Below are 22378 nucleotides of genomic sequence, written 5' to 3'. Positions count from 1 at the left end.
AAATCAAAAACGATCACATTCACAGTCAAATTCACAGCCTCTTTTGGTAAAAAAAAAAGGGGTTATGTTTAAGCATATTGCTCTAAAGCATAGACTATTTTGGTATCTTATTGCCACCCTCCATGTTACTTTTTCTAATAACAAAGTAAATTATCCATGAAGCTTCAACACTCAAGAACGCTCAAACTAAACTAAAGTGTATATATATATATATATATATATATATATATATATATATATATATATATATATATATAAATATAAGCAACCAGTTAATATGCTCCACTTTTTGTGTGCAAACTTTAAAACATGAACAGTGGATAAAAACGATAATAATACAATTAAGCATTGAATAAGACGAAAAACAGAAAGAAAGACAGAAAGAAAAAGAAAGAAAGAAAAAATAAGTTTTGACAACTGAAATAAATAAAAATCAGATTACCTAGAGTCAGGCTGCTGTGTAAGAAGTGTGCTGAATACTTTTTTATAGCCTGTTGTTGCAGTTCGTAAGAACATTTTTTAAAGGTTTTAGGCTGTTACAAAATGTATGTTTATTAATCTAAAATTTAGCTAAGATAATGAAATTTGATAATATAATGTTTTTGTTCTGATATAGACTTCATAAACACAAACAGCACATCATTAAGTTACGTTTTAAAGAATTTACAATTTACCAGAAAACAGCAGTAAAGGGACTTCTCCAAAACAGGTGAATATAGGTCAGAGACATAAGAAGAGAAATTAATGTAAATTTCTTCACTTATCTTTTTCAAATGATTCCTTAGTGAATAATAACAAAGAAAACGTGTGAAACACGTATTTCATGGTTTGTTTGTAATAATCAATCAATCAATCAATCTTTATTTGTATAGCGTCAATTCATAACAGGCGTTATCTCGAGACACTTTACAAAAGCAGGTAAAGGACCTTACTGTTTGTCTGTTAACATAAACAAAAGAGCAGGTAACAAGACCATGCTCATCGTTATGTTTACAAAAAGCAGGTAAAGGACCTTACTTATGGCTATATTATAAGAGCCCAGCTTAATCCGTCATAGCGTGGCAAGAAAAAACTTCCCTTTAACAGGCAGAAATCTTCAGCAGACCCGGGCTCATGACGGAACAGCCATCTGCTAAACTGTGCTGGGCTTGAAAATGGGATGTTGGAGATGGAAAAGGAGAGGTGAGTAACTTGAATTTAAAGATAGTGACAAGCAGTACCTTGAAGATTTCCTCCAGCAGTAGCTAATGGATCACATGACGGTTGATAGATCTCACCCTTTGTTGATGCACTGATGAGAAACATACAGCATTTTCCTGCTGTGGTGTGTCATACAGTGAACAAGGGAAGTCGCATCCACTCGAGACTTCTTAAGGCAATTTAAATTAGTTCTCATTACACATAATGTCCAGTCTCACAGTGAGACATGGAATCCTCAGCGTGCAGAGGCCAACAAAATATCTTCACCTTTTCAAAAAGATGTTACTAAAACTACAGATTTCCATCCATCAAATGAAGTAATAATGTGCTGCTTGTGTTAAATAGGTTTGAAAAAGTGATAAAATATTGACTTTTGCCAGGTGACAGCCAAATGTCACTGGAAGTTGACCAACTGACCCATTTACTCGTAGTATACTTTTCACAAGGACTGACCAATGAGGAGGCAGGGAGAGCATTGAGGACAGGGGTTTATAAGGCAAAGTTACAGCCTGAGAAAGAAAAACCCAATGTCCAGCCAACAGTTAAACTAAAGAGCAAAGACAAATTAAAGGTAACAAATGTAATGATATAATATAGAGTGCTAAGAGAATATTTAAACACAAGTAATTATATTCAAAAGGAGGGATGTTGAGTGTTTGTTAATGAACAGTGATCATATGCTGCCATCTGGAGGATGAATGTCCTCACCTCCCTCAGTTTATACAGTTCATATATCATACATCAGACAGAAAAAAGAAACATTTTTTGTTCCAAATGTATTTTGGTTTATTTATATAGCCACCATTTCCCTTTAAGTAAAGGTGAGGGATATGAAAAGTGAAATATCTTGAGAGTTTGATAGATGGGAATGAGATCAATTTAATCTTAACAATATTGCATGACGCAATATTAGAGTCCTTTTCCGGAAAAAATGGGAAGAATTACAAAACATTTAGCATCTTCTCTCCCAAGCACAGGTTACTTAAACGTTTTTACTTTTTATCAGATAACTTCCATAATTACAAAAGACAAACTAGTTTTATGAAAGTGCTCTGAAAAATTCTAACTGAAGGTACTTTGACTATTAGTTTTAAGTATCTTCTTAATCATCCTCATCCGCAGCTCCACATGTCCTTGGGCAATACACTTAACCCCAAGTTGGTCCTGCTGCTTTGTTGGTGGCATGTGAATGTGTATGCATGAGATCAAGTCTTTCTTTCATATGTGGGAACTATTACATCTTTTGTGCACTCCACAGACTTGGGATGACTCCAACGTATGTTTAACTCATGGTCTGAAACTTTTCCCACATATAGTATGAGCATCCAATATTGTAAGACTATAGGTGAGTTTAAAAATGGGGATCTGCATAATATACTTCTGTTATGTGATTTCTTGAAGTTTCTGAATTTCCTTTGTATGAGGATGACATGTTTCTCCTAAAGTGAAATATCACAATACTGCTTGATGTAATGCCATAAAATGTGCTTCAGGCATTTATTATCCCAAGATGAATTCTAACCACTGAGATGATACTTTAACAAGCCATATTACTGCGTGAAAAATGATTATTTTTAGATACTTAAAGGTACCACCAGATACCTTCAAAAATGATATTCCCATAATCATCAGCTGGGCTTTTTTAAAACCAAATAAATGTATGACAATTTAGTTCCGTACTGCATTTTGTTTTGCCCCCCTCACACTTCAATACAGCTTTGATTTGTTATTTTAGACTTAATTATGATTCTTTTTTATGATTCCCTAATTAAGATTAAGTATCGTTTAAACCTTGACTGGTTAACATAACAGCACATGTTATCTGCAGTTTTTGAAGATAAAGGAAGTCATGATTTGGGTTAATGGTATAATCAGCAGGCTCTCTTAATTAGTATCAAATACAAACCACTGTATGAAAGAGTTGTTATGAACATAATGGAGAACATATGATCAGTATATTTCAGAACTATACAGTCATACAACATATTTACCAGTATGATATAATAACTGAAGATGTGCTTGAAAAGGTCCATAAAGCAACAATCTAAATGTATATTTGCAAGTTATAAATCATAAAATGAGCATAAATGCATTATTAAGCTGATAACTTTATTGTTTTTTTGTTGTTGTTTGACCTATACTCTGAGTACTATACAACACAATGTAAGTTAATGCAGTGTTCATTAGATTTGAGACATGGTATCCTGTTTTACTCTGTTTATTTGTAAAGTGATAAAAGCTACACAGAATTTATTTAAAATCACTTTAATTTATATTTGGACACCAAGGGAAGAATTCCAAAACAATTTCACACATAAACATTTACTTTTTAACACATCCAAAGATAAACATTATCTTCCTATTTAAGGTGTGTTTACAGCATGTCTCTCTAATGCATGTTAGGCAAATGATAGCTTTCCCCACCACAAATGTTTGCTCCCCTATGAAGTCCAACTAAATCCGATAATCTGCTGGATCTATCTGGTATCTCTCTTTAGTGCTGAGTGGGTAGAATACATTGGGTTTATCAGAGACTGCTTGGTTATAAATGTTCCATGCTTTAAAAACAAGGTAGATGACAGTAGAGAGACTAAACCAGAAAGGGAGATGTACCATAAAACAAAACTATGAGAGAAAAGGGGCTAAAAAGCTGTGAAGAGCTGCAGAGATGATTTATGAATACTGGCAAACCCTATCCAATCCACTAAATATTGGAGTTATAAAGTCTTTATCACTTCCCATTGACACACCCTTAAACAAATCTGCCACTAGACTTTAGCTCAGGACACAGCTTGGCCTCCAAGTCTTCAATCTTTATTGACTCCACGTCTTTGGAGCTGGAGAGGCTGGCAGCTCGGGTAATCTTGGTGAGTGTTTCCTCATAAGGCGGAGGCAGATAAACCATGACGAAGACTCCATCAGATCCATCCGAGCTGGTACTGGTGTGGCGTTCTGCGTTCCTTGTCAGGGAGGAGAGGAATTCTGCACTGCTCTCTGTGTTGTGGAGGTCTAGAGCAATTATGTTGGCCAGGCTTAGTTTGCTGCGGGAACACCGGCGGTAGATTAGACCCACCAGGAGAGCCAGGAGCAGAACAGACACAACAGGGAGGACCACGTACACCACCAGTTCCACCTTTCTGTCATCTCCAAGGTCCAACTCATTCCATGTGCGGCCCTGGAGATTTTATGGGGATATTATTTTGTTGTAATTATTTTTTCCATATTAGTGAATATAGTGATATATGGAAAATAACTTGTCTACAACAGATGGTGAGCTGGTATCTCAATGACAGTTACAAAACAGTGGCTTGTGTCTCATGTGAATCCAAAATGAAACTTCAAATAAATTAGGTTTTTCAAAATTACATAAAGTTCATATGCATTTAATTTACGTATGTCACATACACATGGATGACTTTGCATAGACTTAATGTTGAATGAGTGTGTTAGTGCAATAGCTGCTTTTAGGTTATTTTAATCTCATTTAAAATACCTATTATAAAGTTAGAAATACTTTGTTACAAGTAAAAGTCCTGCATTTAAAATAATACTCTATTTAGAAACATTGCCACCCCAAAACTCCAAGTTACAAAAAGTAAAAGCGCCTTTCATGCAAAGTTGTTTGCATTTTAAAGGTCCTGGGCTGTTTATCACGCAGAGGGGAGGTCCAATTACACCCCCACAGCCCTGAGAGAACAGCATACTCATATGAGCTGAGGATGGCCCACATTCCCCTTCAGACTCTTTTTTTTTTTTTTTTTTTTTTTATCAATTAGTTAATGATGCCTGGATAACTGAACACCCTGCACACCATACTCCCCAGCAGGACTGGACTGTTTACAGGACTGTCTCAATTTGTCTGAGTGCTCAATGCTAAATGTTGCTGTCCTGAAATGTTTTTGCACAAACTGGGTTTTTTTTAGACCCTCTGTTTTATATCAATCAAATTAGGATTTAGTATCATTTCAGAAAATCCAGATGTTTTTCCTTGTGCAGGTCCAAACATATTCCTCATAAGAAATGTTGAGTATTTTCTAGTAATTTCTGGTTTGTGATCCATGTTTAGATTCCAAAATGTTTTTGTCTCAAATTTGGGTGATTACCAAGAGTGGAGAGAAGGAGATTCTTATTAACTTTTTAAAAAAAACAAAAAACTGTTATGGGTGGTTATGTTTGTGTGCTTGACTGCATTTCACTGTTGGATTGATTTTATTTATTTTTTAAACATAGTCCTTTTCACAATGTGAAAGGTAATATTCAATCATATTCTAGTTGTATTTATCTATCCTATTCCCTTGGGAGATGAAAGAGGAACAACGTTAGTTTACCAGTTGTTTTAACATTAAATTGCCAAACAAATCAAAGAAAAAGTTCCAGTGACTGTTAAGTGGCTGTAAAACAGACTGATATTAACACTGATGTATCTTAATGATGATGATTAAGATGATTAATGATTTTCAAAGTAAATAGGACCCTTAGTGATGAGACTCATTTATTACTCTGTCATTTTTTATGATGGGCTGGCAGTAGCTCAATCATAGGAACTGACTTGGGTTGGAAAGTGAATGGTCACTGGTTAAAGACTGGGGACAGTCCACATTAAGTAAACTGCTATCTTGGCTGGTTCCTGAGCACTGGCAATATGCCCTTAAGCAAGGCATCAGATGACAAACTGCTCAGGTGAAGCCCCATCACTCTAACATCTGTATTAGTACATGTTATGACTGTCTTTGAGTTTGTGTATTTGTGTATTCATGAAAAAGTCCAATGAAAGAATGAAAAACTGAATATACTCTAAAGGGATTAATAAGGTATCGTCCTCATCTTCTTGAAAGATTTAACAGTATGCTGAAGAAAACGCCTTTTTTTTAAATAAAATTTTTGAAATTAAAAAAAGTCTGAAATAAGTTAAATTGATGAGGCCAGTTGCAAAGTAGGTTTTGTTTACGCTAAACTTTCTTGTTTCATTCTAAACTATAGGCCTAGTTTAGTAAATGTGCTCAGATTTAGCAACAATCTCATCCCTACATAGTTTTAACTTGAAAGCTTAAATTAATAAAAAAAATCAAAATAAATACAGAGCAGTAATATTGAGAATTGTTTTTAAGAATAAAAGCAGGACATATTGTTTTCGTTGTTTTTTTTCCAGGTCAAATGACATGTCTGGTACTGGAACTCTATTACTTTTTAACAAAAACATTTTTAGCAGTTCTTTTAAAGATTTTCTTTTGTTTCTATGTGTTCTGTGATTTTAAAAAAAGACGAGAATTTCATTTAAAGATGTGCATCTTTTCTCTCTTGTTAACATATTTGTTTACTGTATGAACTTGGTTGTTGTATTTTTAAAGATAGAACATTTATTATATGTTATTTTAGCTTACTTTAAAGGCACCAAGGTGTCTGAAGATATCAGATAGTCAAGGTTTCTTTTAGGTTTTGGTGTTCATCTTAAAAACACCTTAAAGAAACAAACAGATTTTTTTCTTAATGTGTTGGTAAGAAATGAACTACACACCTGTTTGTCCTGTGTTGTAGGTGATCCTGTCACCAAGTCATAAGACCCCCTTCCTGCAGGTCCAAACCTCATCCAGCTGCTATCCAGAAGCACCCGCATCATGCCCAATTGGATGTGGTTGGTATGTCAATGGGGAAACTTTCGTCTATAGAGTAAACAATAATGATCAACTAAAGCCCCCAGTAGTTGTTGTCCAATGGAGTAAACAGAGCAGAAAACATTGAGGGAATGGATGCTGTACCAGAGGGGGGTTGGGGGGGGGGGGGGGTTGTCGGGAGTCGTGGTTGAGGTGGGAGGTGATGGAGCCTGACGGGAGGAGCTTGGAGTTAAGAAGCAGCTCACATGCCGGCACATGCAACAGCAGAGCAACAGGATTCAGGCCAATGATGGGATTTAGAGCCCTGCAGCTGCCCTATATCATTATGCGTGTGTGTGTGTGTGTGTGTGTGTGTGTGTGTGTGTGTGTGTGTGTGTGTGTGTGTGTGTGTGTGTGTGTGTGTGTCCCCACTGTTTGCCAGGAAAAGGCGTGGCTCCTACTCAGATCAAATCTCTGGCACGTGGAACAAACTTGAGGAATAAAACCTAAAACACATCAATTGTAAAATAACACAGCTGGTACATCGGGTGTGCTTGTTTACGTGTGTGTGTCTGTATGTTTGTGCATGTGTTGTTCTTCAACAGTACAAAGAGCATAAAAAGCCTTGAGCCAAAACCTTTTTTTGGTTTTCACAGAGGACAAAAACCACAAAAAACACAAATGTTTTGTTTGAGGATAAATCTTCACTTCTCTCTTTAGTAAAGTTGATTTTATCTATACTTCCAAATATAACTCAACCTGTCACGATCCGGTGTAGGAAACAGGGAGGAGGACCCAAATGCAGAGAACTAAAATTTATTAACAAAAAGGCAAACAAAAACTTACTTTGAAAAACCAAAATCCAAAAACCACGACGGAGAAAACACAGGGAGCAGGGAGATGACAGACCACGAGACATTGACAATACATGACAATACAATGAACTGACAAGAGACTGAGGAAAAACACAGAGACTAAATAGACAGGGGTAATTGGACACAGGTGAGACCAACTAGACAGGTGAGGAATCAGGGTAATCAGGAAGGCGGGAAACACAAGGAACAAAGAACACAAGACCAGAACACTGAGGACAAGTACAAAGTACAACCTGACACTGACACCACAACCAAAACCAGATATACAAAATAAAACAGGAAACACTAATGACTAGACTTAAAACACAAGACAGGAAATAAACTAACAGGCAACATAGGAGAACACAAGGAAACACACTAAGGACTAAATGAAACTAGAAGAACCAGAAACAAAACCATACCATGACACAACCTTACATAAGAATTGGATGTGGCCAAAAAAAACCTGCCAAAGTGCCTAAAAATAGCATTTTTCTTATTTTTAGCCAGGAGCAATATTGTTTGCTCTCATAAGCAGACTTCCTCAGTACAGCATGATGTTCATTTGGTAAATTATGGTCCCATTAAGGTTTGAATAGAACATAAAGTAAGGGCAGATTTAGTGAGGGGCTACCTTATAATTGACAACTTGCAACCAAGTAAACCTGAAATACATGTCATACACATTGTTCAGTGTTCGGTTGAAGAGGTGCATCCGGACTTTTCTGACTTGGCTGGCCAATATACAAAATACATTCTGTGTGCACTATTTTTATCCACTGGATTACTCACATCGAGTTACTTTAATATGTATTGATAAGGATCTTAACTAAAATCTAACAAAACGTACAAAGTAGAAATTGAAGAATCTTCCATTCTCATTCTTTTTAATTTGCTGATTCCAACTTCTGACCCATCAAGAAACAGGTAAAGAGGTGGAGTTTGGGGCAAGCATAAGAATCTTGTAAAAAGATGTAAAGAACACAAAAAATGTAGACAGTTAAAAGTGAGACACCGATTGAACTAAAGTGAAGCCTATAGCCTCCAATCCAATAACTTAAATGCACGCACCTGTCACTCAAATTAAATCAAATTTCCTTTATTATGCCGCTTCATAATGCTTGCCCTAAATATAATCAGCACAGATTAATAATTAATAATAATAATAATAATAATAATAATAATGAGTTTTACCAATGTAGAAATTAGTTATAGTAATAAAAACTTTTATTCCATGTTGTAAACATGTTTATTTGTATTGTTCAATATTACTTTTAAATATTGGATCTAATGGGTATTACTTAGCTTATGGAGCCAGCCTCAAGTGAAGTCAGTAAGTAAGAAAGTTAATTGTATTTGTACAGCACCTCTTATAGATAAATATCACAATGTGGTTTACATTAACACAAGTACACAAAAGAACAAGATAAAATAGCTGGGATACAGTGAAAGTGCAGGAGATAAGAGATAAAATAATAAAACAAATAAGTGCGCCTAAAAGAAAATAACTCTGAGAAAGTACAGTGAGTTTAAAGAATTGCTTGTCTAAATAATAAATTTAAAAAAGCATTTTTAACATCAGCCTGGAAAGTGTGGTCACCATGTTTTAAAACGGGTAGCGTCAGTAAATTTTGATTAGAAGACCTGAGGGACCTAAGGGGAGTGTATGGGAGGAGATATTAGGCCATGTAGGCTTTAAAAGTTAGCACAATGATTCTTAATTGTTTGCGAAACTTAATGGGAAGCAAATGCAGAGAGGACAAAATTGGGGTGATGTGAGATCTTCTGTTAATTCCTTTCCAATAATTATGTTAGTTGCTGCATGTGGGACATTTTAAAGACGGTTTAAGGGGGTCTGGTTTAAACGACTTAAAAACAGAACTGCAATAACCAAGGCAAGAAGAGAGATAAAAGGATGAATGATCATCTCATCAATAGATCTCAGTTTTGCAATGTTCTTCAGTTGGAAAAAACAAGAACACATGAGCTGGCTGACATGGACTGGTCAAAAATTACATCCAAATTTCGGTGTTCATGGCTAGCACATGAGCTTGGCGTGCCCACATGCTCATGAATATTTTTGATGGCATGATCAGGTACAATAATAAACGTTTCAGTCTTATATGCATTTTTCAGGCAGACTTCCAGGTTTTGATGGCGTCCAGGCACTGAATGTACAGTTGGTTAAAATCATTAGGTTAAAATTAGCAGTACAACTGTGTATCGTCTATATAAAATTCTCCCACTAAAATGCCTGATAATATGGCCAAGAGGCAGCATATACATAAGAAACAGCACGTGCCCCAGGACAGAACCTTGTGTTACCCCACATGACAGGGGGGCTATGTTTGGCATGAATTGGCCCACAGAGACAGAGAAACTCCTGTTTGTGGGATAGGATATGAGCCAATCTAAAGCACTACCAGAAATGCTCACCAGCTGACTGAGCGTACTTAAAAGAATTTCATGGTCAACTCTGTCAAAAGCGGAGCTCAAGTTGAGCAACACCAGAAGTGAATAATTCTCATCATCTGCAGCCATCATGATGTCATTAGAGACTTTAGCCCACTTTCCACCAAGTGGTCAGATATGGATCAATACACTTTGGTACAGTTTGGTTTGGTAAAGCCTGATCCTGTTCGCAATTCCACAGCCAACCATGCCCTATTTGGTAGGCAGCATGTAAGTCGGATGCGTTAGCTATGTAACACGTTCACATGATAGCAGCTAATTGCTAACAGCTAACCTGCTAATAAACTCAATAAACGCGCGACACAAACAAAACCAACGATGGAAGGCGTCCAGCAGTTTATCTACTTTGTCACTGACGTGACTATTACAAATCACAATTCAGCTTGGTTTCGGAGAAGGCTGTGTGCCGCAAGGAGAAATACAGACGAATAAACAATTGACTGTGTATTTAAAGACGGTTGTGTTTGTCGCTGTCACACTGAAAGTGACGATTCTTTCAACCAATATACGGACTGCTGTGTTTAGCTTCAGCTTTTAGAGTTGGATTGATATACTTGGCACCCCAACAGAAGGGTCCCAAAAAGTAGGACGGTACGAGTCGGTAATTTGAGAATCTTTCCCAGCTTTAGTCTGGAAATGTTGCAAAATGTGTGCCCTTCCAACAAGAACCAAACTGAACCGCTAGGTGGAAATGGTTCTTTTTTTTTCTTTTTTTGCCTTTTATTGGAGAGGAAGGACAGTGGTCAGGGAGAGAGAGCAGGGGATGACATGCGGGAAGGGAGCCGCAGGCCAGACGTGAGCCCGGGCTGCCCGTGTGAAGACAATGGATGGATATTGTTCATGAGGATGTGGAGCCTAGTTTGTTTGTTTTTTAAACAGACTGAACTAGTATAGCATGTTTAAAATGGCTTGGAATAGAGCTAGATAGAAGGGACAGGTTGACCATGTTTAAAATAGTAGGGCCAATATAATCAATGACATTTGAAAATGAAGATGAGGGAAGGAATACCTATTTCTAAAATTTGCAAAGGACTTAAGGTTTTTCATCCTTCAAAAATCCCTGGGGACCAACCATATTTGAGCAACACAGAGGTCCACTGACAATAGTAGTCCAGTCCATAGTAATTTGGGGTGGTAATCTTTGCTCAAGAGGTTCTTGTTCTAGTCAAGAACAAAGAAAAAAAACATTAGAAGAACCACATGTTAAACCTTGATTTGTTGGATGACGTGCTTTTTTTACAGTGCAAATAGTTTCCATTAAAGCAATGTGGCTTGCTAAATCTAAGGGGAACTATATTGTCTTTGTATAGAATTTAAAATGAAGTGGCCATTTTTCATAGAAACTGCCCTCAGAAAACCAAGTTGAGAATTGACAAGTTGACAAGTTATTTTAGCTATACACAAAAACCAGAACACTGACAATAACAAAATCCAGTCCCATGTCAATGTAAAATCTATAGGGGTTTTATGTTAAAAAATCTTGGTTTAGAAAATAACAAACCAATCATCCAATTATTTGGGACAGCACAGCAATATCTTAAATTGACGTGCAAAGACGTGATTTTGATTGAGGACTATTTCACCCTTCAGGCTATTTTTGGGGCCTAAAGTTGAAAAGTGCATAATGTGATTGCAAAGTGAACATACTGATGTATTTTTTTTCACATACCGTAAAAGCATAGGCTCGTAAATTTACTCTAAAATCTCTGGTCAATGTCACCTTTCTGTTAATTAAATAAAGAGCTTTTTTTGTGGTTGAAGTCCAGATGTTTCTCATGAAAATGATGATTCAGGCGCTGATCAAAGATGTCTTCATCCAGCTGTTAGTTTCAACATCTGTCTAGAATCGACTCAGGGCAGCAGTTGGGGTTTGTCCCTGCAGGATTACTGTCCTGGGCATGCAGACGCCAGCTGTAATTACTCCTCACGTGGTAAGCAGAGTGGGCAGCAATATAAAAGCCTGGTACAAGCACATAGAGGTGCAGAAGAGGATCATGGGTAAAGTGAGGCCTGTCATGACACCACTGAGTAATCCCACTGCCCTGCCTGACACCACATCGTTTTAATTCTGTAGTCTACCCACTGTTACAAATGCAGCTGGGATGCAAAAAGCCTTAGATCATTTGTATGAGACCTACAAGAGAGATACTACACATTTAACATATAAAACAACACAAATAAAAAACACAAACATTTTATTTGCCAAACAATAAAAATGTAAAAGCAAAACTATTCTTACCCTAGTGTTTGCCTTTATGTTAATGCTATATGTAAGTGACTGTATTTACAGTTCAAGTTGTACAGTTCACCAAAGCCAAATTCCTTATGTGTAAACATGGCTGGTCAATATACCTGAATCTGATTCTTACACAAAGAAAAATGGTTGAGAAGAACTTTTAGGAAGAAAAGAGTATGAGGCAGACTCATAACATGCACAGAATCAAATGCAGTGGTGCAGCGGTTGCATTATACAAACATTATCATCTCTCTGCTCATTCCTGCTGAACATTTCCTGAATATTTTCTGCTTTTTCACAAATTGGATCACCTCAACTATTGGGGTAATTTGACGAGGGGAATGGCAACATGAAGTCTGGATGTATCCATGTTTACATGTGCAGACTAACCTTGAAATTCTCCAGAAATGTGCATTGTATGTGCAATGCCTGTGTGAAAATGGTGGCTTTAGTCTTTTGTTCTCTCAAGTGAAGCTAAAATAAAATTTCCTTCAAAGTGCACTCTCGTTCTGGTGATTTTCTGGGAGTCTATTATTTTAGGGACTGGTCATCTCCCTCTTTATTTCTTTATATCTGATTCAGCAAAAGACTGCAACTGTAATCGCATAAGAGGCTTTGCTTTTCGCTCTGCTGAGATTGAAAGCTGTTCACACGGTGCGATAAACATGGGTTGTCACAGCAGCTTATTGGCTAAAAATGAAAACAACAGGACAATAGAGCTATCATATAAAGCAACATTGTTTCTATAAGTACACACAGAAAATCATTACAAATATTGAAGTAAGGGAAATTTTTTCCGATTGTAATTGAACTATCTCCATGCTTTATTGCAGCTTGTTTATAGTTGTGAATTTTTGACTTTGTTTTTTTTTTGTGATACAGATGCTAAAAAATGGCAATTTTCACATGATGTGACATGACAATCCCAAAGTCGCTGAGACATAAATCCTTCAGTTGTGAGTTTTGTATTTAGGCTGACATCGTCTATGTTTTTTATTTGTCTGAAGTGTTTGACAGAAAAATGGAGCTGGAGAGGAGCAAGGGGTTAAGCACAGTTTGAAGCTTCATATACAGTACTGTGGTTATTTTGTGGAAAGAAAGACAGGTTCATTTATTTGAAACCTCAAACATACACATTCAATCTGCTTCAGACTTGCATGAAGAAAACATAAAAGAGAAATATGGTCAAAAATAAAACATATGCATAAAACAGTATTTATAAATAGGCTAGTTAAGATAAAAATGAGATAGATATTTTTTCAAACTGAACTCTAGAGGACATGTAGACCTATTTCACGTTTTTTTTTTAATTGAATATATGCATCCTAATATGTAGAACTATGATATTTCTTTTTCTATTAAATGCAAAAATTAATGCTGTTAAATAAAAGTAAGTTTTTAATTAAACGTGACTGTCAGATGTGGGTCTATTTATTATTCATTATAGGATATATTAGGGGAAATTCAACTTTTCTTTTCTCCTTAACTAGCCATTAAACGTTTATTGTGAAAAACAAACAGCGCGGTCATCACAATTTCCGCTGACGTCAGCCTATTTTAGGTGTTTTTCCAGATTGCCCAGGTAAGTCAACCTGTCCTTACACTCTACACACACACCTTTACACTCCGGAACATGAGTGGATTTACACATATTTCTGTGGAAAGTAAGATAGAAACCAGGAATTTAGCTGCCGAGACACTTCGGTCCGAGTTTATAATGTGTTTGAGAGCTCGTTGAAGATCACTTCGTTTTGTTTTGGCTCCGAGGAGGAAGCAGGATTGTTGGACAGTTCATTCACAGTCTATGGGCTTGAACCATGGTGCCTGACGCTGCGTTCAGGGGCCTCCTCCTCCTCCTCTTCAGAGGAGTTTCTGCTGTGACTGGTGAGTATCAGGACTCAATGAGAATACAGAGCTTAATGTTTATTGTGGTAGTATTACTTTTAGATTTAGATGCGTGTGTACGTGGAGTTCACAGAGATTACTTTTAAATGTGTATATATAGATTTAAGAAGTAGAAGTAGGCAAGTGAATTGCTTATCCAGATGTTTAACTTTGGAGCAGCATGTCTCCTTGTGATAACTGAAGGCTATTCTAACTCATAAGAATTGTTGGTAAAGATTTAGACATCATTCTTCCAAAGACGAATTGCATTACTTAAAGGCCAATGTCTACCATTCATGTGTTGATGGGCTTTTACTTTATCATCATAGCCTACTGCCAGATCGAACTGGATATCAGAGAGAGAGAGAGAGAGAGAGAGAGAGAGAGTGAGAGAGATGTTCAAGAATATCGAGGTTAACTTCTTCCTACTTTTTTTTTTCATTTTACGTTTGAGTTTTAAATGTTTAATGCATTAAAACATAAAGGTTCAAAACTGGGGCATAGATCTGTGTGCCTCATTGACTTTACATTTAGTAACACATTCTGAAAATGTCCAAATCATTTTCATGCTCCACAGTTTCTGGTTACTTGGATCGTAAAGCAAAGTTCAAGGGCTATAACTATCTCAATGTGTTTGCAAGGAGCTGGAAGGAGCTTTATTTTGATTTCACGTAATGACTGAAGCTCACATGGTTTATTTCAGGGAAAACTGGTTGCTCATGATGTAACACATGACATATAGAAGCCAATTATACAGTAGAGTTGGGTTGCTCGATTATACCTTATAGACAGTTTTTTATTGTGTTTTCTTTCGTCAAAGGATACTTGTTTATTTTTTACTTTACTATATAGTGAATTACATGCTGGCATATTGGCCATTAGTTTTTCAAACCATGATTTTCCACCCTTCATATTTTGGGGCTTCTTGAGGTTGGTATTCAGCCTGGTTGACTGGGAGTTGTACTTTTTGCAAAAGTATCAATAAAAAGTTGTTCCACTGGAGTTAATGTAAAACTATTTGCTACGATAATGATTTTAAAGTGATGCCGTGGGTGTTACCGTACATACTGAAGCGCCTTAGCTTCCTTGTTGCTGTCGAACCTGTAAAGCACAGTCCAGGACAAAGGTTGAAGCACTTTATAGTTTCAAAGTATGCACCACTCCCTGTCTAATAATATCATAGTGAACATATAGTGCCAAGGTTGATGTTATTGGGCACTCTGTTTGTGGCCATGACACAAAAACAACTTTTTTTCTCGAGTGACATTTCCCTTATATGAATCAAAGTTAGTATACAATAACATTACAGCTATTTACTGAGTTGGATAATGTGACTTTAGCTTCATGCAAGTGGTCAAGATTTCTTTGTGTTGTTTTATGACAGGGTCGCCAAGTGAAGTACCGTAAATTCCGGACTATAAGCCGCTACTTTTTTCTCACACTTCGAGCACTGCGGCTTCTACTCCGGTGCGGCTAATGCATGGATTTTTTATGGGGGACAATGAGCTTCTGCCGCAAAAACATTTGACTTCGTCACGTCGGATCTTAATATCAGTCATTTTGCGCTTCATGCACGCACCCTCATCATGGAAAACACACGGAGAAATACATATGATGCAGCTTTCAAGTTAAAGGCGATCGACCTGGCTGTCAAAGAAGCTAACAGAGCTGCTGCACGTTAAGATGACACTGACAGCGACAACAGAGACTGAGGAAGTGAGTAATGAAGTCATTCTGAGGCAGTGAATGGATGGACTTTTTCTTGTGAAATATATTACGGTCATCTTTTTCATCAGCCGTGTTACAGACACCGTCGGCTAGGCTTCGTATTGTAACAGTTCATGTTGTAAAGTCAGTAGTTGATAATGTGTTCATAATTCCGATTATGTGGAGAGTCAGTGAATGCACCAGCGAGAACGTGTTGAGTGGCTGTATGAGAGAACGCTGGGGGAGAGAGTTGGATTGTTACGGCAAGTTATGTGTTGCTCTCTGCTGTAAACGGCGTGGTCACGGCCGACAGTGATCGGGTTAAGTAAAAGTTATTATTTGAACGCTCTCGTCGTCCTTTAACGTCCGTACGCTACAGTATTTGCGGATGTTACCGGTAGCCTACGTCTGTGTAAATAGCTCTTGTTATAGCGTGGACACCTGCGGCTTATATATGTACAAATACATTTATTTACTTATTTTTAGCCGGTGCGGCTTATATCCAGGTGCGCTCAATAGTACGGAATTTACGGTAAATCTTAGAACAAAAGTACAGTTTAAAATTAGAAGAACAAATACGTGTACATGGTTTATTGTACCATTTGTGCACGAATGTGTCATTTGTCTTTACTTGCTTGCAGTTCTGCCTCCAACAAACTTGACTGTGAGCTGTGATAATCTTAAAGTCATGGCCAGGTGGCAATACAGCCAACAGCAACCAAACACCAGGTTCAGCGTGAACTTCAGGGATTCTGATAGGTAAGATTTACTACTATAAACCTGGAGATAATGTATACTGTTATTTAGATGTAATCTGCCATACGTCTGTATCTGTGAGCATCAAAGCTCAGTTATTCTCCACTTCCAAATAACGTAAGGAGGTAAAACTTGTAGTTTAAAAGAGAGCCTCATTCTCAGTGAAACAGGAGAAGTGTTTGTTTTTCGAATACAATTCTTCGATCGGTCTCTTATGTTTCCTCTGGACTCGATACAATAAGAGATCGAACGAAGAATTTCATGATGTAATGTTTTTATTTGAAATGAAAGTGTCTTGTACTTTGAAAAGTAATGTTTGTGTGTTTTTCGTGTGAAGCTGACAAATGTTTTTGGTTTCATATTCCAGGGAAGGGACCACTGACTCTCATCACTTTGATCTGAGTCAGTTTGTATGGAAATCTGAGGCACGCTACATGAAAGTCCATTCTGTTTCTGTTATAGCCATGCTGGAAGAAAACCAGTCTAACCTAGTGGAGTCTGAAACTTTCACCTTTAATGAGTTAGGGACTTCTCGTATAAAATGTAAGTCAAGCTTAATGTGAATAAGTTTAACTAATATTTTCACCAACAACAAATAAAAAGCGGACTTGTTTATAGTAAGAAGAAGGTGATGGACATGTTCATGGAAATGATTCAGTTTCACATGTAAAACTAAAACACTGATGTCTTTTCTCAGGTAAATTAAACTTCCCTCCTGTGAATCTAAAAGTGGACGACTCGAAGTTCACTGTGAACTTCCCAAACCCTTTCCACTTCTACAAAGAACTGCAGCAGGCGGCCGGGAAAGAGGCAGCCTACTTTAAATTCAACGTCACCACTGCAGACAAAGTAAGATTCAGTAAAGTCATCTCTTTTACAGGAATCGATTGTAAAATAGATTATTTTATATTTTTTTAAATTTTACCTCAAATGCATTTTTTTTAAACTGTCAACCATGTTCCCCACCAAAAGTGTGGTGTCATTGTTGTTTCACTATGAAAACAAGATACCGTAAATTCCGTACTATTGAGCGCACCTGGATATAAGCCGCACCGGCTAAAAATAAGTAAATAAATGTATTTGTACATATATAAGCCGCACTTGATTATAAGCCGCAGGTGTCCACGCTATAACAAGAGCTATTTACACAGACGTAGGCTACCGGTAACATCCGCAAATACTGTAGCGTCCGTACGGACGTTAAAGGACGACGAGAGCGTTCAAATAATAACTTTTAATAACCCGATCACTGTCGGCCGTGACCACACCGTTTACAGCAGAGAGCAAAACCATAACTTGCCGTAACAATCCAACTCTCTCCCCCAGCGTTCTCTCATACAGCCACTCAACACGTTCTCGCTGGTGCATTCATTGACTCTCCACATAATCGGAATTATGAACACATTATCAACTACTGACTTTACAACATGAACCGTTACAATACGAAGCCTAGCCGACGGTGTCTGTAACACGGCTGATGAAAAAGATGACCGTAATATATTTCACAAGAAAAAGTCCATCCATTCACTGCCTCAGAATGACTTCATTACTCACTTCCTCAGTCTCTGTTGTCGCTGTCAGTGTCATCTTAACGTGCAGCAGCTCTGTTAGCTTCTTTGACAGCCAGGTCGATCGCCTTTAACTTGAAAGCTGCATCATATGTATTTCTCCGTGTGTTTTCCATCATGAGGGTGCGTGCATGAAGCGCAAAATGACTGATATTAAGATCCGACGTGACGAAGTCAAATGTTTTTGCGGCAGAAGCTCATTGTCCCCCAAGAAAAATCCATGCATTAGCCGCACCGGAGTAGAAGCCGCAGTGCTCGAAGTGTGAGAAAAAAGTAGCGGCTTATAGTCCGGAATTTACGGTACATGATAATAAAAATATTATTTTTTCTGTTTGTTAGAAAAATGTTACTGCGACATGCCCAGAGGATCAGAAAAACTGCCAAAGTGAGATCACCTATCTTGGAGACGGTGACCAGTGCGTCACACTGACAGGATGGTTGTTTGACAGAAATGGCATTCGCTATATTGTATTTAATGAGACCGGTCCAATCTGTCCTGATACGACAACTGGTAAGTCAGGATTGGAAGTTTCGTCAGAAACTTTAAAGAATATCATCAAAAATGTCTCTGAATGTCTTTGTTTTATTTTTGTATAGGCAGCAGGAATAGCACTAAATCAAAAACGAATGTGACGTTGCTCTTTGCAAAGCTACCAAACTCCATTGACAAAAATGGTCATTTTTGATTCCAAGACATGGAAATTGCTCATCTTCTGCTGACTTGACTTCAAAGTTTGGTTGTTTTATTGGATTTTTTTTAAATTGAAGATAAAGATTCAAAACATCAAAGGCATGCAATATTAGAAAAAGAAACTAACAGATCAAGGAAGAGGTAGACAACTTCTATGTTCGCTGAGGTTGACTTAATTTTAATTTACATACTTTATAAATCCCTGAGAGGGATTAGTTTTGCTTCTCACACACAGGCCTGAATCGCACACATGCATTAATAGAGAGGTGTCAGAGGTGTCCTCCGGTTCCCCACCCAAGTGTCTACGGGCTGAGCTACTGTCGCCCCAAATGGTTAACATAACTGGCTGTGAAGAAAGTCATTTCTGGTTGGAAGAAAATGAATGTAATTGTTAAATCAATCCATTCATAAACGTTCTTTGATCAGGGGCTTTTTAAATTGACATCAGATTGAATATTTGCTATTACATGAGGTTGGTATTCAGACTGGTCGACTAGGCATTGCACTTGTTTTTTTCCTTTATTTTATAAGTAGAGTAGAAGATCCGAGAGGGTAGTGACGTTCAGCAAAGGAGCCACAGGGCAGACTCAACCTGGGCAGCCTGCTTGGAGGTCTACAGCCTCCACACATGGGGCAAGACCTAACCAATGGACCATCTGGTGCCCCTGAAGTTAACATTGTGATGTTTTGCACCTTGCTCTGTTCTTTGTATATTTTACAGCTTTGCGGTCTTTCTTCTTGTTAGTCATTGATCCTATAACAGTTTGAGTGGCATAAATCAGTTTAAAATTAAGAGCAGGTCAAAATCATCTCTCCATAAAATCTTCAAACAATTACAATTTTTGATTTCAGTTCCTTATAAGATACTGCTTCTTGTACTGCTGGTTGTGACTTCCATGGTAGTCATCACAATAACAGTGTCGATCTGTTTGACAAAGTCCTGGACAATGAAGAAGGAAGAACCCAGTATGCCCAGTGCTCTGGTAAGGTGACATAGAGGTAAAACTATTAAATACTTACTAATCATTTTCTATAGTTGATTTTAAACTATTTTTCCCTTATTTTTTATAGGGACCCCACAATGGCATTAGGAAACCATATTTCACTGTGCCTGAGGAGGAGTGCAATACTGCAATGCTAACGGCCAAACCCAGGGAGAGCCAGTCCGTCAGCTCTGAGGAAGATGACAACCTGCAGGGCAGCAAAGATGGATCTGTAGTCCATGACAGTAATTACAGGGAAGGTGGACTTTTAGAAAACAGCTGCCAGCTGCTTGAGCTGGGATGTAGCAGGTCAGATGATGACTCCGCAGACGACTCGGTTAAAACAGAGATTTTTATAATGGCTATGGAAGAGGAGAAAGAAGAAGACGAGGAAACTAGGGAGGAGGAGAGGTCCGCCTATGACTCCCCACAGAATCTGCAGCTAAACACAGACAAAGGTTACCAAAAAAGATGAAACAACTGCCATACGAGTCTTTTGGGGATTAAATGTTTTGTTGGATGATTTTAACTCAGGGAATCGAGGACTGCTGTAGCATGATTTTAAACGGACGTTTAATCCGGGACACTTAGGAAGTCGGTGCCTTGCCCAGACACTTTTTTTTTTTTCGCACTAAAAAAAAGCAAAAGTCATGTTGCTGCTCAGGAAAACTCCTTAATCTTCAGGATTTTATGCTACTGCTCCTTACAACCTTCAAATAGCTCTTGAAAAACATTTGACAAGGAGGCACAATGATCCCAAATGTACCTTTTTAACAACTTTTAAAGTATTTTTAAGGATGCTGTTGGTTTGCCTTGCAGCTGTTTGATGGAGAATCAGTTTGTTTAAAACTGCCACTGTGCTCTGAACAATGTTGAGCAACATGAATTGAACAACATAAATCAGAGACATTTATTCCACACAGTCATTTAAAGCAGCTTTTAGACTGAGAAACAGGTGATTATCCACTCACCTTTCACCCATATGATGTCTTGCTACAGATTCAGCTGCTTAACTCTAATGGCATTTTGAATACTTCTTTTGGCAGGGTTTTTATGCACTGAACACTGTACATCCATACAGAAAGGATTATTTTATTTTTTTATCTTGTATTTTTCAAAGGTATAGTTAAATAAATTTGATAGAAAATAATGTATTGTCTAATAAAGTGTCATATGTTTAGAAGTTTTTATTTGTCCAGGTTTTGAGAAATCATTCAAAAAATCCACCTCCAATTTTACTACATATTTAGAAAGTCAAATTTGAAAAGCTACCAACCAGAATTAATTTATTCAACCTTAATTTAAATTTTGAATATCATCGAGGCCATGCCCTCATTTTCAATAATGTCTAGAGTACAACAAAACAAAAAATGTGCACAGCGTAATTACAAAGAATGGCAACACAATTAAAATAGCTACATTCAAAAGCAGAGTATTTTTTTTGAAAACGTAGTTCTTAATTGAACACTTGTTTAGTTTGAATGTCTGTTGCAAAAGCTTTCATGTGATTGTAGCAGAGAAGGTAAGAGCAGTTTTGACCAAATGAAGTGTAAGCCCGTTACTGGAACGTTTTGAATGTTGACCATAAGACTGATTAAACAAAAAAAGTGATATACTGTTTGTTGACATTTTGCAAAATAAGGCTTTGTAAGTACATGAGAAGCAATGACTGTGAGAGGTCCCCTGCCCTCTTTTTCATACATAATGCGATGGTGTTTGGAGACAGTCACCAGTAAAGAACCTGAGGGCAGAATGATATCAATGGTGTCAATGATGATTTTGTTTACAAGACTTTTTGGATGTGTTCTGTTAAAGTGGTGAAAACCATTATATACAATGTCTCTGGCATGTTGTCGTTGATAAAAACGTCTGTTGGAGGGTTTGAACGGCTCGATGTGCAGTGTTGGCAAAGCAGTACATGACTATCGTTGACATAGAGCGGTTGGTTTTATAATTTGTTAAAGCAGATGTAATATTGTATTGTAAAAAAAAACAATATTTCCCAGCACAACACAACACAACTGTCTGTGTGACAGGGGGTCCTGGAACAATTTACAGGATACAGTCAAAACCTCACTAAGTGTGGTCAACAGTAGGTTAAATTTGTAAAGAAAGCAGCACAATATTTCCCTTCTCCAACAGCAGCAACTGTCATTTTTAACAAAAGCAATGACAGTACTATGATTGGCTCTGAACCCAGATTGATATTTTGATCTGATTAACCAATGAGTATAGAACACTTTGGGAATGGGCAGGTAGTTTATGAAGGTCAGATTTTCCTCTACCTTTATGTATTGGGACTACATGGGTAGTCTTCCAGACTTGAGGAAAAACCCCAGTAGAAATTGACATTAGACACGTGTAACTTGTTCAGCAATTATTGAGGCACCAAACTTTGAAAAGTATGGCTCCAGGTTATCCTCACCAGTTGCTTTC

The 22378-nt window shown here is 37.4% G+C and overlaps 2 protein-coding genes across 2 annotated transcripts; one reads left to right on the top strand and one right to left on the bottom strand.

Moving 5' to 3' along the window:
- Positions 1–3449: 3449 nt before the first annotated feature.
- Positions 3450–6887, bottom strand: smim28 (small integral membrane protein 28). Its single transcript, XM_079338017.1, has 2 exons — positions 6716–6887; positions 3450–4375 (listed from the first exon to the last, which is right to left on the bottom strand). The coding sequence occupies exons 1-2, from the start codon at positions 6815–6817 to the stop codon at positions 3953–3955; spliced, it is 525 nt and encodes a 174-aa protein (XP_079194143.1). The 5' UTR covers positions 6818–6887; the 3' UTR covers positions 3450–3952.
- Positions 6888–13922: 7035 nt separating this feature from the next.
- ifngr1 (interferon gamma receptor 1) lies at positions 13923–21128 on the top strand. Its single transcript, XM_079337711.1, has 7 exons — positions 13923–14237; positions 16586–16703; positions 17068–17243; positions 17398–17549; positions 18608–18779; positions 19812–19942; positions 20031–21128. The coding sequence occupies exons 1-7, from the start codon at positions 14171–14173 to the stop codon at positions 20415–20417; spliced, it is 1203 nt and encodes a 400-aa protein (XP_079193837.1). The 5' UTR covers positions 13923–14170; the 3' UTR covers positions 20418–21128.
- Positions 21129–22378: the final 1250 nt, after the last annotated feature.

This window comes from Symphodus melops, assembly GCF_947650265.1.
Source record: "Symphodus melops genome assembly, chromosome: 2".
Classification (NCBI taxonomy): domain Eukaryota; kingdom Metazoa; phylum Chordata; class Actinopteri; order Labriformes; family Labridae; genus Symphodus; species Symphodus melops.
The sequence above is the reverse complement of the archived record's forward strand: the minus strand, read 5'-3'. Positions and strand labels throughout refer to the sequence as shown.

What these genes read in the sequence shown, in the direction of transcription:
- smim28 (XM_079338017.1), bottom strand. Translation starts at nt 6,817, where the DNA reads ATGATGCGGGTGCTTCTGGATAGCAGCTGGATGAGGTTTGGACCTGCA. An exon ending in CTACAACACAGGACAAACAG is followed by an intron (nt 4,376 to 6,715) that starts GTGTGTAGTTCA and finishes TAAAATCTCCAG; the next exon opens with GGCCGCACATGGAATGAGTT.
- ifngr1 (XM_079337711.1), top strand. Translation starts at nt 14,171, where the DNA reads ATGGTGCCTGACGCTGCGTTCAGGGGCCTCCTCCTCCTCCTCTTCAGA. An exon ending in CTGTCCTGATACGACAACTG is followed by an intron (nt 18,780 to 19,811) that starts GTAAGTCAGGAT and finishes TTTTGATTTCAG; the next exon opens with TTCCTTATAAGATACTGCTT. An exon ending in CCAGTATGCCCAGTGCTCTG is followed by an intron (nt 19,943 to 20,030) that starts GTAAGGTGACAT and finishes TATTTTTTATAG; the next exon opens with GGACCCCACAATGGCATTAG.